This window comes from Emydura macquarii, unplaced genomic scaffold (assembly GCF_026122565.2).
Source record: "Emydura macquarii macquarii isolate MOO-44397 ecotype Brisbane River unplaced genomic scaffold, CSIRO-AGI_Emac_v2 contig_2372, whole genome shotgun sequence".
NCBI classification, from domain to species: Eukaryota; Metazoa; Chordata; order Testudines; family Chelidae; genus Emydura; species Emydura macquarii.
The window spans coordinates 4,186,196-4,200,037 of NW_027132509.1; the positions used below are offsets into that span (position 1 = coordinate 4,186,196).

Below are 13,842 nucleotides of genomic sequence, written 5' to 3' on the forward strand. Positions count from 1 at the left end.
CAAGAGGATGAGGAGCAAGGTTCTGCCGATGCACATTGGTACTCCTGGCTGATGTGGTGATGTAGACTCGAACCTCCAGCCTTCATCTTTCTGTCCCATTGTATAGGGAAAGGACCCCATGTAACTATGGGTTTTGCATTGTCATGCTGCAACTGCATTTTTGGTGTGATCCTCAATCATCCACATTCTTGCAAGCCTGATCAGATTTTGTCCTTTGAAATGGGCTGGCTCTAAAGTCATCAGGGTGGGTTCCTCTTCGGCCATTTGATCATCTTTGCTTCTTCCTTCTTCCCTCAAGCGTTTTAGGTGAGGCTGGTGTTTTCTTCATGTCTGTTTTGTTATCCCTTACTGAGACCAATTGTTCAATCACTCTCCCTGTCTACACCCAACTCAATTGCTCAGCCATTCACACTTCAATCACTCAGTGCCAACTCCTAGCTGAAGAACTTACATATTATTTTTAAAGCAAACATTATTTCATTTTTGCCAGTATCTTTTAAAATTAGGTAGGTATATTGAAAGTGGGTAAATAGTAAAATTAACAGATAAAATGGTCTTAAAACAGATAGACTTATAGAAAGTAAGTGAACATTTAAAAGGGTAAAACAATAAGAGTCAGTTGAGGTTTTAACTTTTGATTAAAGTTACAGTGTGTCAGGCTGAAGTATCTTTTGGTGGGGGGGGGGTTGTTTGTGGCTCTGTTCTTTCATGTCTTTCTCAAAAACAAGATTGGACCAACATATAGAGCAATGTATAGAGTTTTGTGGATAAAGTGAGGGTGGTGGTTAAGTGAGCAATAGAAGAGAATGCTATAATTTTTCATAGTTGGGTTTGATTCAATCCATCTCATCCTCCAATTAATGTAAATATTAATCCTAGTATTAGGTCTCGAGCCCATAAACAGTTTAGTTAACAGCTAAACATCCAATCCAGTAGGTTTTTATCTACCATCTATCACTCCAAAATGGGAAAAATAAGCTGACACTCTTTAAAACGTATCTCCAAATTTGCAGTCTGACATGAACTTCATGACAGAGCTTTGATAAGAGGAGGAATCAAACTCCTGTAAAAAGGTCTACAACCTAACGCTAAACACTCAGCCATCTTACCTGTAATTTTAAATGGCTGATTTTTCTCTACTAACCATTAAGACATTAGCACCCTATATCTAATCTTTGGGGCCTGAGCAGGAATAGTAGGCACAGTCCTCAGTGTACTAATCATGCAGAACTGAGTCAACCTGGAACTCTTTTTAGAATTTGACCAAATCTGTTATTGTCATGTCTCATGCTTTCATTATAATTTTCTTTATAGGAATACTCATAATAATCAGTGGTTTTGGAAACTGACTAGTCTCCATAATAATTGGAGCACCAGACATAGCATTAATATGTATAAACAACACAAGTTTCTGGCTTCTACCTCCATCCTTATTACTCCTAGCCTCATCAGGAATCGAAGCAGGTGCAGGCTGTGGCTTCCTTCTGACCATAGGAGCTGTAGAATGAGTTCCTGCTCAACACAGAAGGAAGGGATTCCATTACAAATACTTCCTGGTCCAAAAAAAGAATGGAGAGTGGTGATCCAACCTAGATCTAAGGCTCCTCAACAATTTTGTAAAGGCACACAAATTCAGTGAGAAACTTGCAGCAATAATCTCTTCATTGGATCTAGGGGATTGGTTCTTGGCCCTAGACCTATAATGTACATAATTCCATATAGAGATCCACCCTTTCTGCAGATGATTTCATCGTTTTACTTTATGCCAATACCACTTTCAATACAGGATCATCTCTGCTCTGCTCCAAGAGAGTTCTCAAAAATTCTGGCAGTGGTTGCTGGGAGGTGATAATGGTATTTCCATATCTTGATGATAGGCTGCTGAAAGGTCCATTTTACCGCGAAATGTTAGCTACACAGGCGGCCATAGCACTGTTCCTCTAGCTAGGACTTCAGTTAAATATTCAGAAGTCTACTTTAACCCCTGTGCAAAGACACGAATTTATAGGGGCCTCCCTAGATGTGGTAACAACTAAAGCCTTGCTTTAAAGGTGTAGGTTTATGACCCTATCAAATATTGTCAACACAATCCAGGGCAACCCACAAACATCACCCAGCAACGTCCTTCAACACGTAGATGTATGGCAACCTGTACCTTTATAGTAAGCCATGCAAAATTGCATCATTGCTGCCTCAAAGGATGGCACAGAACTGTCTATTTCCCAAATAAATAGTCTAGACAAACAAGTGTCAGTTCCCCATTTTGTAAAGGACTCTTTAGATTTGTGAAAAGATCTCCCATAATCTCTGCTCAGGTGTTCGCTTTACCAAGTCATTCACAACTGTTGTAATAACAGATGCATCTCTATTGGGATGGATAATGCATCAGAATACTCATATTGCTCAGGACAGGTGGTCATCCCATGGGATCACATCAATTTTCTGGAACTCAGAGCAGTCAGAAATGCCCATTTTATGCTACTGATTGGAAGCAGGTGCCTCAAGATCATGACTGACAAGGTGACCTGAATGTTTTATATCAACTGACAAGGAGGAGCAAGATCACTTTTCCTTGGAGCCAAAGTTATAAGACTGTGGAATTGGTACCTAGACAGTCATAGCCACATGTCTGCAGTGTACCTTCCTGGCTTTCAGAACATCATGGCAGATGCTCTCAGCAGACATGTCTTGCAGGATTATGAATAGGAGCTGGACCCTTAGATTCTTGATTGGGTATTTCAGATTTGGGGTTTTCTGCCAGTGGACCTCTTCACTACTACCATGAACAAAAAGTGCATTCAGTTCTGTTTGAAAGTGGGTATGGATTGCCACTCCCTGGGGGATGTCTTTCTCCTACCTTGGACACCATGTCGTACGCTTTCCCACCCCCCAACACCTCTATATTGAAGGTAGTGGACAACTAAGACAAGACAAGACCAAGGTCATACTGATAGTCCCAGCATGGTGGAGATGGACATGATTTCCTTATCTCATGTAACTGGGCAGTTTGTCAAGCAATCAGAATCCCAACTGTCCCACATTTCTCCCAGGATGTCAGTTAAGTCCTTCACCCCAACCTGAGAGTTCTTAACCTCAAAACACAGCTAACTGATGATTCACGGGGACAGAAACAATGTGCTCTGCGGAGGCGCAAAGAGTACCGTTAAACAGCCGGAAGTAATCTACCTGCAATACCTACTTGCAGAAGTAGAAGAGATTCAACCTTTGCTGCATTCTATGACACATTTCACGTGTCTTCACTAATGGATATCCTGGCACTGAATAAGGCGGTTAAGTTTGAGTGCTGTCAGGGTTCACTTGGCAGCTATCACAACTTTTCATTACCCAGTTGAAGGTTTCTTAGTGTTTGCCCACCCTACCACAGTGAGCTTCCTCAAAGGTTTGGGGGAAACTCTTCCCTCATATCAAACATCCTACCCTGGTTTTGGGACCTTGGTGCTCAGATGCCTTATAAGACTTCCCTTTGAACCAATGGTGACCTGTTCTCTACGTAACTTATTTCTGAAGATGGCCTTTTTGGTAGCCATTACATCTGCTCAAAGGATTGGAGAGAGAGATGACACACTCTTCCTTCTCAGCATTTTTCAGAGAAGATTTGGCTACAGGCCCTACTCAAATTCTTACCTAAAGTGTCATCTGAATTTCTTATTAACCAGCTCATTAATTTCCCAGTTTTCTTCCCTAAGCCGTATCTGACTAGGGAGAATGCTGCATTACATACACTCTGTCAGGAGGGCATTAGCCTTTTACTTGGACAGAACTAAATCAATTAGGAAATCTGTTTATATCTTTCCAACTAAAAACTCTCTAGATGGATATCTGGATGCATCATATTTTTTTATTGATCTAATGATATTCAAGTGCCTCCTTGACTATTAGCCCATTCAGCGAGGGTTCCTTCCACCTCAGTGCCATTTCTCAAGAACGTTTTATTGAGATCTGTAGAGGTGCAACTTGGATTTCTATACATACTTTTTCAAAGCACTGTGCAGTAATCCATAATTCAGCTTCGTAAACTGTTGGAATCTACTCCGAAGTCCCCTTCTCCTGAGGAGGGTGGTGCTCAATATTCACCTGAAAAGGAGCATCCATAGGGACACTACCTGAAAAAGGGGAGGTTACTCACCCCGTACAGTAACTGAAGTTCTTTGAGAGGTGTGTCAATGAATGCTCCACTGCCTGCCCTACTTCCCCTCTTCTTCCCCTTCCCCTCCTCCTTTATGGATCTTCTCAGTAGAAGAAGCAGAGGCAGAAAGAGAGACTTACTCCTATGGACTTCTTAATCGGTGGGGGGAGAAGGAGGGGATATTTTCAAAGTACTTAGCCAAATAGTTCTGTATGTTGTAATTTTTGGCAAATCCTATTCCCCAGAAAAACTCAAGTTTTTGTGTAATATTCCTAAAATTGAAAATGATTTAAACACCCCTCCTCCCACCCCCCCAAAAAAACAAAACAAAACCCAAGAAACGGACCAAAAATCCCTTGCTGTCTCCCTTGGTGCTATGTACAGTTTATCCCTGGACTCTAACTATATTTAATACCTTAATACTCATCTGTATTATAATACGATTTATTTCCAACTATTTACACATAAGGCTCCCATCTAGCAAAGCACTGGAACAAGTGTTAGGATTACTCATACAACAAAACTATTTGAAGTCAATGAGACTACTCGCATATTTAGAAGTTAAGTCCGAGCTCCACTGTTTTGCTGGATTGAGACCTAAATGTTTGGCTCAGTTTCTTTAGACATTTTAAACCTCTTCTGGATCTAGATACAGAAACAGTCTGGTATTGATGGTTGAAGGTATCATGTAATACTATGACAATAGCACAATATGTCCTTCATTATGGAGGTACAAATCATGGCTCTATAGTTACCATTGCACTGAGTTTTGCACTTAAAAAGGCATCTTTAAGTATGAAAAATACAGCATACCTTCCCCAAAACTACAACACCCTGAATACAGAATGATTTTAAAGCATTTGTAAGGAAATGCATTAATTAGCATGTTAAAATTAATTTAAAAACTGATCCTTTACAAAATTTAGCACCTTGTGTATTCTATTCCAATCCTGATGCCACCCTAATCAGCATAGTATCTGAGCACCTTCCAATGTTTCATAAAGTGATACGACTAACACTTGTCACTTGTGGTTGGTTCTTTTTCATCCTCTCCCCAGAGAGAGAACTGCATAAACAGTGGAGTGTTTTGTTTTGGGTGGGTTTGGGGTTTTTGTGCACATGGGTGTTGCAGTCTTTTGTTGCATATTTTGCTATGTGTATTATATGTGTTATAAGTAGTGAGCCCTTTGCCCTTGGAGTGGAAGGTGTTGAGATTTGTGATGGTCCTTAGTTTCTGTGTGAGCTCATTTCAGCCCACCAGAAAGCTCTCTTCCTGCACAGAGTAGCTTTACTCTTATGTGGAATATTCCATTATGCCAGAGAGAAGTAGTTGACTATGATCTTTACGGTAGAGCTTTAAACAAGTTTTTTATACCTTCTAGACCTAGGCAATGGAGCCCCTTCAAGATAAATACCAAAACGCTTGAAGTTGATATTTTATCAATATATGGGAAGCCGGTGTAGAGAATAGAGAACAGGTGTGATATGCTCATGGTAGCTTGTATTGTTGAGGCACTGCAGTGTTCTGTTCTAGCTGGAGTTTCTTAAGCAGCAAAGGCTTCATTCCCAGGTATATTTCATTGCTGTGGTTCAGATGATAAGTGATAAGGGCATGTATAGCTGAGTTCGGGTCACTGTCCACCAGGATGGGATGGAGTCTCCTAGCCAGCTGGAGATGGTACAAAGCATTATTCAAGGATGGCTGTACAAGAGCTAAATGTCCAGGAGTTTCCTAAACTATGGACTGCTTTGACCAATTGGAGACTGAGTGTGGCTGCAAACTCTTCAAAATACTTTCCTCTGCCCTCCTGCATAACCTTTCTTAGCTGAGTTTTCAACCGCTTCATTCATGAGCTGATCTTGTCTAAGCGCTGGACCATGGTGGCAGGAGTGGTATGGTTGTACATGATGGAGATAAGAACTGCCACAATGGGTCAGACCAATGGTCCATGTAGCCCAATATCCTGTCTCTGACATTGGCCAGTACCAGCTGCTTCAGGGAAATGAACAGAACAGTGCAATTATCCAGTGATCCAACCCTGTCTTTCCCTTTAGCTTCTGGCAATCAAAAGTTTACGGTTCCCCTAAGCATGGGTTTGCATCCCTGACCATCTTGGTTCATAGCCATTAATGGACCTAACCTCCATGAATTTACCTAGTTCTTTTTTGAACCCAGTTATATTTTTGGCCATCACAATATCCCTTGGCAATGAGTTCCACAGGTTAATTGTGTTGGGTGAAAAGTACTTCCTCTTTTTTGTATTAAATCTTTGCATTTCTTGTTCAGTGTTCATGTGTGACGTCTTTAATAACAAAACAAAATTCCAAGACAAAAACCTAAGTATACTAGGTTAATGGTGCTCAGTAGTGACACCATGAAGAAAGAAAAGGTATGTTTAAAAATCAATTTAATCTAATCTTGAACCACAAACACTAACAACGTTCGTCATTGTGTGGCTATTTCATGTCATACAGAGTTAAGGTTGTACACTAAACGGGTACCCTGGAATACATATGGGATGGTAAAGACACCCCTTTATTTTCACAGAAATCTTAGAGTTATGGTAAAGCTAGAGAAAATTCCAGTGTGTTTTATTTTTGTAAAATAGTATCAGATTACAGGTCTGGAAAAGCAACATCACAGCAACATGGAACAGGTTGTTTAGCATAAGTAGTTAGCACATATTAAGGGATCATTCAGGGTGAGGGACCTTTTAATGCCTCTGCAGTCATAGGACAAAAAGTGGGTTGTGGGTTACAGATAGTTGTAATAAAACATAAATCCAGTGTCTGCTCAGTCCAGGATTTTCAGTGTCTAGTAGAATAATGAATGTAAGCACCCAGAATCGTATTTTTAAAGTGTTGTGCAGGTTTCCTTTGAAGATGAGTGATTACATCAGATATAGAGCAATCACTTTGTGAAAAGTATTCTTCTACAGGTGATATGTTTTTGTCTTATAATTTTCCTGTGTGAATTCATTTTGAGAATTTAGGGATTGTCTGGTTTCATCTCCATAGTTGTTGTTGTGGCATTTAGTGCACTGGATGATACCACATGATATGCTAGGGATGTGTAGGACCAGTGGATCTTGAAAGCTGTGTTACGTGGGAGTGTTGAGCATTGTAAAAGTGGAGATATGTCTGCAGGTTTTGCATCTGTTGTTCTGGCAGCATATGGTGCCGCTTTGAGTTGGTGTGTCCTGGTCTGTGGGGATGTTGTTTCTGAGGATGAGCTTACGAAGGCTGGGCGTTGTTTGAAAGCCAGAAATGGGGTGGTTCAGAAAACCCCTTCTTTTTGTCCTGTCTGCAGAGGAGTTAATAGCACCTCTACCTTGAATAGTCCTTAGAATATGTGTTAACTACTTTCCTTAAACAACCTGTTCCACCTTGCATTTAGCTGTGCTGCTTGGAGTACCTGTTCCAGATCTCAGGAAAAGCTCCGTGTGGCTCTAAAGCTTGTATGTCTCTCTCACTAGTGGAGTTGGTCCAGTAAAAAAAATTACTTCACCCACCCTCTCTCTAATGTTCTGGGACTAGTATGTGGGAATTTTTCACTAACAAACCAGCACACTATTCTCTGCAAAATCTTTGCTAGGTAAGGGAAACATTCATGAAAAAGCAGCTGAGAATCATAATCAGAAATCCGATTTGGAAGTGCACGACTCGTTTTTTAATTAAAATTAGGCTCTGGGTTCCATCGAGTGCTGGTGTTGCGGTCTTTAACACCTCCTTTCTGGGCGTAGAGTCTAGCTATAGTCTGAGCTGGGGCTAGGATTCCTGCTGGGGGGAGACATACTCCCGCTACCTCTTAGGGTGCAAGCATGCTCAACCTAGCATGTAACCAAGGGCGGGGGGTCAGACTAGCCGCCTCAAGCATGTGCCGCTCCTGCCTGGGGATGTAGTGGACAGGACTAGCCCTTTGTGGCGTTGCCCTGTCCCCCTCGCTCACGCCTCTGTCCAGCCCGCCCTTTTTCTCCACCGCCCGCCAGCTGGGGAAAGCTGTAGTCCTCCTTAAAGTGAACATCCCCTCCCCCCGCCCTTCCCCCTCCCGGCCAGCGCAAACCAATGGGCCGCGTTCCACGCACGCAGCTCCCTTTCCATGCTCAGCTGTTTATAAGGCAGCCCCCGGGGGCGGCGCGCCGCCCGCCCTCCCTCCCTCGCCGGCCGCACGCTGTCCTCCTGGCTCAGTCAGACACGCTCCTGCCCTCCCGGCCGCCCGTTTCCCCAGCGCCGCCGCCGCTCGCTGCTTCTCCGCTGCCCTGTGCGGCTCCTGCAGCCGGCTGGGGCTGAGCGAGCTCTGCCCGGTCTCCCCCCACCCCGCCTTGCGGCGCTCGGGAGCCCGCCCCGCCTTTGCCCCGCTCTCCCTGCGGCTCCGGCCGAGGCCCAGTCCTCCCCGCAGCCGCGCGGGGTTCGGCTTGCAGGGGCTTAGCATCTAGGGGGCTCGGCTCGCTCTGCTCGTCCCCTGGCCAGGATGCTGCCGTGGCCGCTCTTGCTGAGCTGGGCCGGCGCTTGCTGCCTGCTGCTGCTGCCGCCCCCGGGCGGCGCGGCTGAGCCCGCCCGGCCCTACGACGAGCGGGCGGCCGGCTGCCCCGAGCGCTGCGACCGGGCGCGCTGCCCCGCCGTGCCCGCCGACTGCGCGGGCGGAGAGGCGCTGGACTCGTGCGGCTGCTGCCGGCTGTGCGCGGCCCAGGAGGGCGAGCCCTGCGGCGGGGCCGGCGGGGAGCCGCCCTGCGGAGAGGGGCTCCAGTGCCGGCTGCCGCCCGGCGGGGGAGTGGCGGCGTCGGCCACGGTGAGGAAGCGAGCCCGAGCCGGACTCTGCGTCTGCAGCAGCAGCGAGCCTGTGTGCGGCAGCGACGCCCGGACCTACGGCAACCTGTGCCAGCTGCGGGCGGCCAGCCGCCGCTCCGAGCGCCTGCAGCAGCCGCCGGTCATCGTCATCCAGCGGGGCGCCTGCGGCCAGGGTAAGAGCCGGCTGGCGCCTACCCAGTTGGGGGACGCTGCCCTGCCGGCAGCGGGGAGCGAGGGCGGCGGGCTGGGGAAGGGGACTCGGGCGAGATTCCCTCGGGCGTGAAGCAAAACCATTGCCACGGGCACGCAGAACTCTCCGTCCCTGGACGGATGGCGGGTCACATCCTCCCTCCACTCGCCCGTGTTTTCAGAGGAGCCCCCGACCTGGAATCAGGTCAGCCGAGCCGCTTGGTTACTCTCTAAGGCTCGATGGGTAGGTTGCTGTGTTCGGCATCTGGGCTACACCAGCTCCCCTCCCTGCTCCTCTTAGCCTGAGAGGACCTACATCACTCAGCTGCTGCTGTTAATGAGCTGGTGTCTGCTAGCTGCTTTCTTCGTAATATCGTCGCTGATATAAATCATGCTGGGGTGCCCAGTAAACTGGCCCATTTAAAGGAGAGAAATCAGGCTCTTAAGTGGCAGAGAGGGCTCCCAAGACTTGACCAAGGATTCCAGAGCAAGCCCTTTGGCTCATGAATGTCCTTGTAGAGCTCGAGATTTAAGGTTCCACCCAAAGCGGTAAATTGCAAGGCGTTCATTGTATTTCTCCACAAAGAGTTGAGTGTTAATGCAGGATTTTTTTTTAATCTGTGGTGTTGAGGAATCTCTATTTCAAACCACTCAGTGGCCATTCAGCCCGACACAGCATTGTGGTGCTGGTCCTACTGGAGACTCGAAACCTGATGTTATGACAAGTGGCTTGCTCAACGCAGCTGACTTTAAACATGAACATGCAGACTGTTGTTCACTTATGCATTTCTGTAGGTTTTGTAACTAAACGAGAATTAGCAAGTAAACTATAAGTCTCATCCTTTTGGAAAGTAAAACAATTTTATATAACATTCTTTAACTTTTTTGGGTGGAGAGAAGGAAGTCCTCTGTTCTTGAAGTGGCTTCCTCTTCCAGTTGTAGTTTACATACCTGGGTGAGTGGGAGTGTAGATGTTTCAGCCACGTGGCCACCTACTCAATTAGGTTAGGAAATCTCTGAGAGACTGAGATTTTGCCAGTTTATCATCAACTGTCATCATGATCATGCAGGGAACAGTCAATGTTGAGTAATAACTTTCATTCTGAGGACTCCCAAAGTGCTTTATAAACTGGTATATAGTGTCTACAGAGGATTGTATCACTGAAATGCAGCCACCTTGGTGGTAAAATGAGTTAATTTTATTATATGTGCAGTATTAGAAGAGGACCAGAGGGAAGGGTTGTCCTTGACTAATATTTGGCTTTCAAGTAGGGTTAGAAACTAGAACAAGAATGTAATGTATTTAGTAAGCAAAATAACAGGGAAAAATGTTTTTATGTTCCACTTAAAGTAAATAAACCCCTCCCCCCATCCTTTAAAACTAGATACAAACAAATAAATTTAATCTGAATGAAATTGTATTGCCTGATTTCTGAGGAGTCCTGGTGAGGACATTTTTAACTGGGTACTCTTTTCATGGAGCGATGTCATGGAAAATGTAATAAAAAATATGAAGTTGGCAGCCTCTGATGTAAAACCAGGTATTACTAAATGAATGCACTATATCCATAATAACAGAGCAGGCAGTGAGTGGCTGTCACCCATCTCATCAGATATTTTCTCTTGTTCTGTTCAGTAATAATACATTTATGTGGAAGTGGGAAAAACATAAACCTAAAAGCACAGTAGGTCAACTTTCTAAATTCTCTTCAAAAGGAACATAGGATTAGCACAGTACAAGTAACGATGCAGATAATAATGAAGAGGCATAATCTTTTCTCTTTGGCGTTATAAGTCTTTACTGCTATGCTAATTGCATCTGACAAATTAAGGGAAGTGAATATGTATTTATAGTTTAACAACATTATTTTTCCCTAAACAAATTATTTAAAAACCCATCATATTGTTAGGTATATAAATTAAGTCTAACTGTATTCCAAGGTAGAGTTGTGTAAATTTGAGCGGTTCATTCGTCATGCATTCTAAAATAAACTCTCCTCACATATAATATCAGGACAAAAAAGGTAATAGCATTGTGGTCTCATATAAACAGCAGTAAGAAACACATAGTTAAGTTACAGGACTGTATTATGCTGTTGTACATGGAATTGCCATAGTGGATCAGACCCATAGTCCATGTAATACAGTATCAAGTCTCTTAACAGTGGCCAGTACCAAATGCTTCTGAGGAATATGCATCACCTCCCCACCACCCACCCTTAGGCAGGTGTGGTATAATCTGCCCTCCTTCCCCTGGCAGGTTTCATTTTAATACCATACAGGATGAGATTGGTTAAACTCTGGATCATAAGGATTTATATCCACTGCAAACTATCCACTGCTTTTGGGAGTTTTATGCAAAAAAAAAAAAAAAAAAGGATAGAATGTGGCTCAGTTTCTAAAATATTAGTCATGTTTAGTGATTCAGATGCTGTTCCCCTTGAGGTCAATCGTTCTGATAAAAAGCATGCAGAAACTTTTCATCATCGAAACATCTGCAACTTTTTGAACATTTTACTCTTTCCTGTCCAGTAAAATAATATTTGTGTGGCTCAGTGCATATGTATTCCAGCTATGAGTGAAAAACTCTTTTGTGGACTAGATGTTGAGTTTCAGGAGCGAGCGATACAAATAGGTGTTGGGTTTCAGAAGTGAGTTATAAAAGTGTAGTACTTGTGCAAACCTTACTTTAATGGTCCAGGAGCATCACATTTGGTAAACAAAATGAAAAGTGATATCTAAGTTTTGTACCTCTAAATTTAAAAGCTATACTGTATTCTGTTAGAACAGTCTCAAACCAGTTCATGTCAGCAAACAATTCAAGCTTTCATTACCTCATTTTCCTGATCCTCAGTAGAATATAAGCCTTTGATTTTAGATCTCAGTCCATGATAACAATATTGTCTAATAGTCTTTTTGCAGAATGGCCATAGAATTTGGGTTGTGTTTGAGCAGCAGAGAAATACAACTCTCCTGTTGGTTATGCAAATAAAGTATAAACCTGAATTGATTCATTCAGTTCATAGTCTTACATTTTCCATAGAAAACCTAAAAATTAACTTCTAAGTAAATTTGCAATAAAAAATATCAAACGCCCAGAAGTGAAACATGTTTGGATAAGCATTATGCTCCTGTAGCACCTCTGTGCTTTGTTTGATGTCTGTATCAATGAGAACAAAAGGGAGGTGCTGGAAAAGCAGACCAGTCGTGTGACATTTCATCCCTGGTACAGAGCAAATGTTGTTGCAAGCAAAAATGTTTCAGATAAAAAACCCCAAAACAGGGATACAGAGTCTAGCCTGTAGGCAGGCTAGAAGGGACGGAGGCTTGAGCCATGTCTGATAAAGCAAGCTTTATCTAATGCATGATGTGTAAACCTTTAGGTGTTGCTTTGTATTTTATTTCAATCCCATTTCTAAAAAGCAGATTTTTTATTCATACAAAATGAAATTGAGTTTCCTAATTATACAGTAGGGCAAAAACTGAGTATATCTTGAATTGAATAAGAAAGAAACAGGGCAGTAGGTGTGTAGAAATTTCTTTCAAATTCAGAAAATACAAAAAAAAATTTACATAATGTCGGGTCATTTCAACAACTGACATAAAACAATCCATAAAACAGTCAAGTACTATGTTGTTCAAAATCCTGTTTTTCTTGATGAACAGCTGTTGACGCTACTGAACAGCTTCTCCACCAATTCTTTCCCAGAAAAGCATGTAGGAAATTCTATCCCATCTTTAGTTTTGTAGGCTATGGAATTACTACCTGTGCCTTATTCACCACAAAAGGTCCTCAGGTCAGAAATCATGCTTGCCTCATGGTCTCAGTACATGGATCACCATCCGGAAAAAATGAAATGTACTTAATTTTGTACCTACTATCTTTTGGTTCCGAGGCTTTTGTAAATATTCTTTACTTGTCCCAAGAGTCAAATACGTCTCATTCTTTAGGCATCAATTATTCAGTACTCTATCCTAGGTATTACACATTTTGCTCATTGTTTAATCTGTTTCAGTCTATGCTGAACCCTTTTGTTGGCTTTCTATCTGATTGCTGATGTGGGATATCTGTTTCTCCTCTAGAAATCAAACGTCCAAATATACTTTTTTAACTGTGTGTCTGTGTGTTGTGTTTTCTACAAAGAATGCAACAATGGGAATTTGAGTCCTCAGTGAAAAGTTGCAGAAGCCCATGTAAGTCTAGAACACTTTCATGTGTTTCCTCATCCTCTCCCTTCCCCTGGTCTTCAGTTACAAATTTTGTGAACTCTGGGGAAGAGGCATTCATTTCAGGGCATGATGCCTCTCTGACAGATTGGCAAGAACTAGGACCCTGCCTGGGGATGCAGGGTCATTCTGCATACTTGTCCTGGAAGCCAGACTAGCTTGGGAGAGTCAGAGTAAAGAGAGTCCCGTAAAGAGATAAGTTATTTAAAACTCTATGCTCTTTACCAAAGAGGTTCTCCTGATCCCCAAAGGGCCAGCCACAGTACCAGATAAATATAAGTTTGGATCTTACCCGAAATACCATGCTGTCAGCCAATCCTTTAGTATTTAAAACTAAAGGTTTATTATAAAAGGAAAGAAACTATAAGAGTAATGTTAAATTGGTCAAAGCGATCAGATACATACAAATGATTCAAAATGCCATCTATATCAGGTTCTCTAGAGTTGTGGCGTTTGCAGACTGGTACAGTTCCTCTGGTATACGTCCAATC

At 43.2% G+C, this 13,842-nt stretch overlaps 1 protein-coding gene across 1 annotated transcript in view; it reads left to right on the plus strand.

Moving 5' to 3' along the window:
• Window positions 1–8,383: 8,383 nt before the first annotated feature.
• HTRA1 (HtrA serine peptidase 1) overlaps window positions 8,384–13,842 on the plus strand; it is a 42,214-nt gene continuing 36,755 nt past the window's right edge. Inside the window, exon 1 of the mRNA XM_067561359.1 lies at window positions 8,384–9,108. Within this exon, the coding sequence (XP_067417460.1) occupies window positions 8,619–9,108 (490 nt within the window). The 5' untranslated portion in view covers window positions 8,384–8,618. The remainder of the gene's footprint in view (window positions 9,109–13,842) is intronic.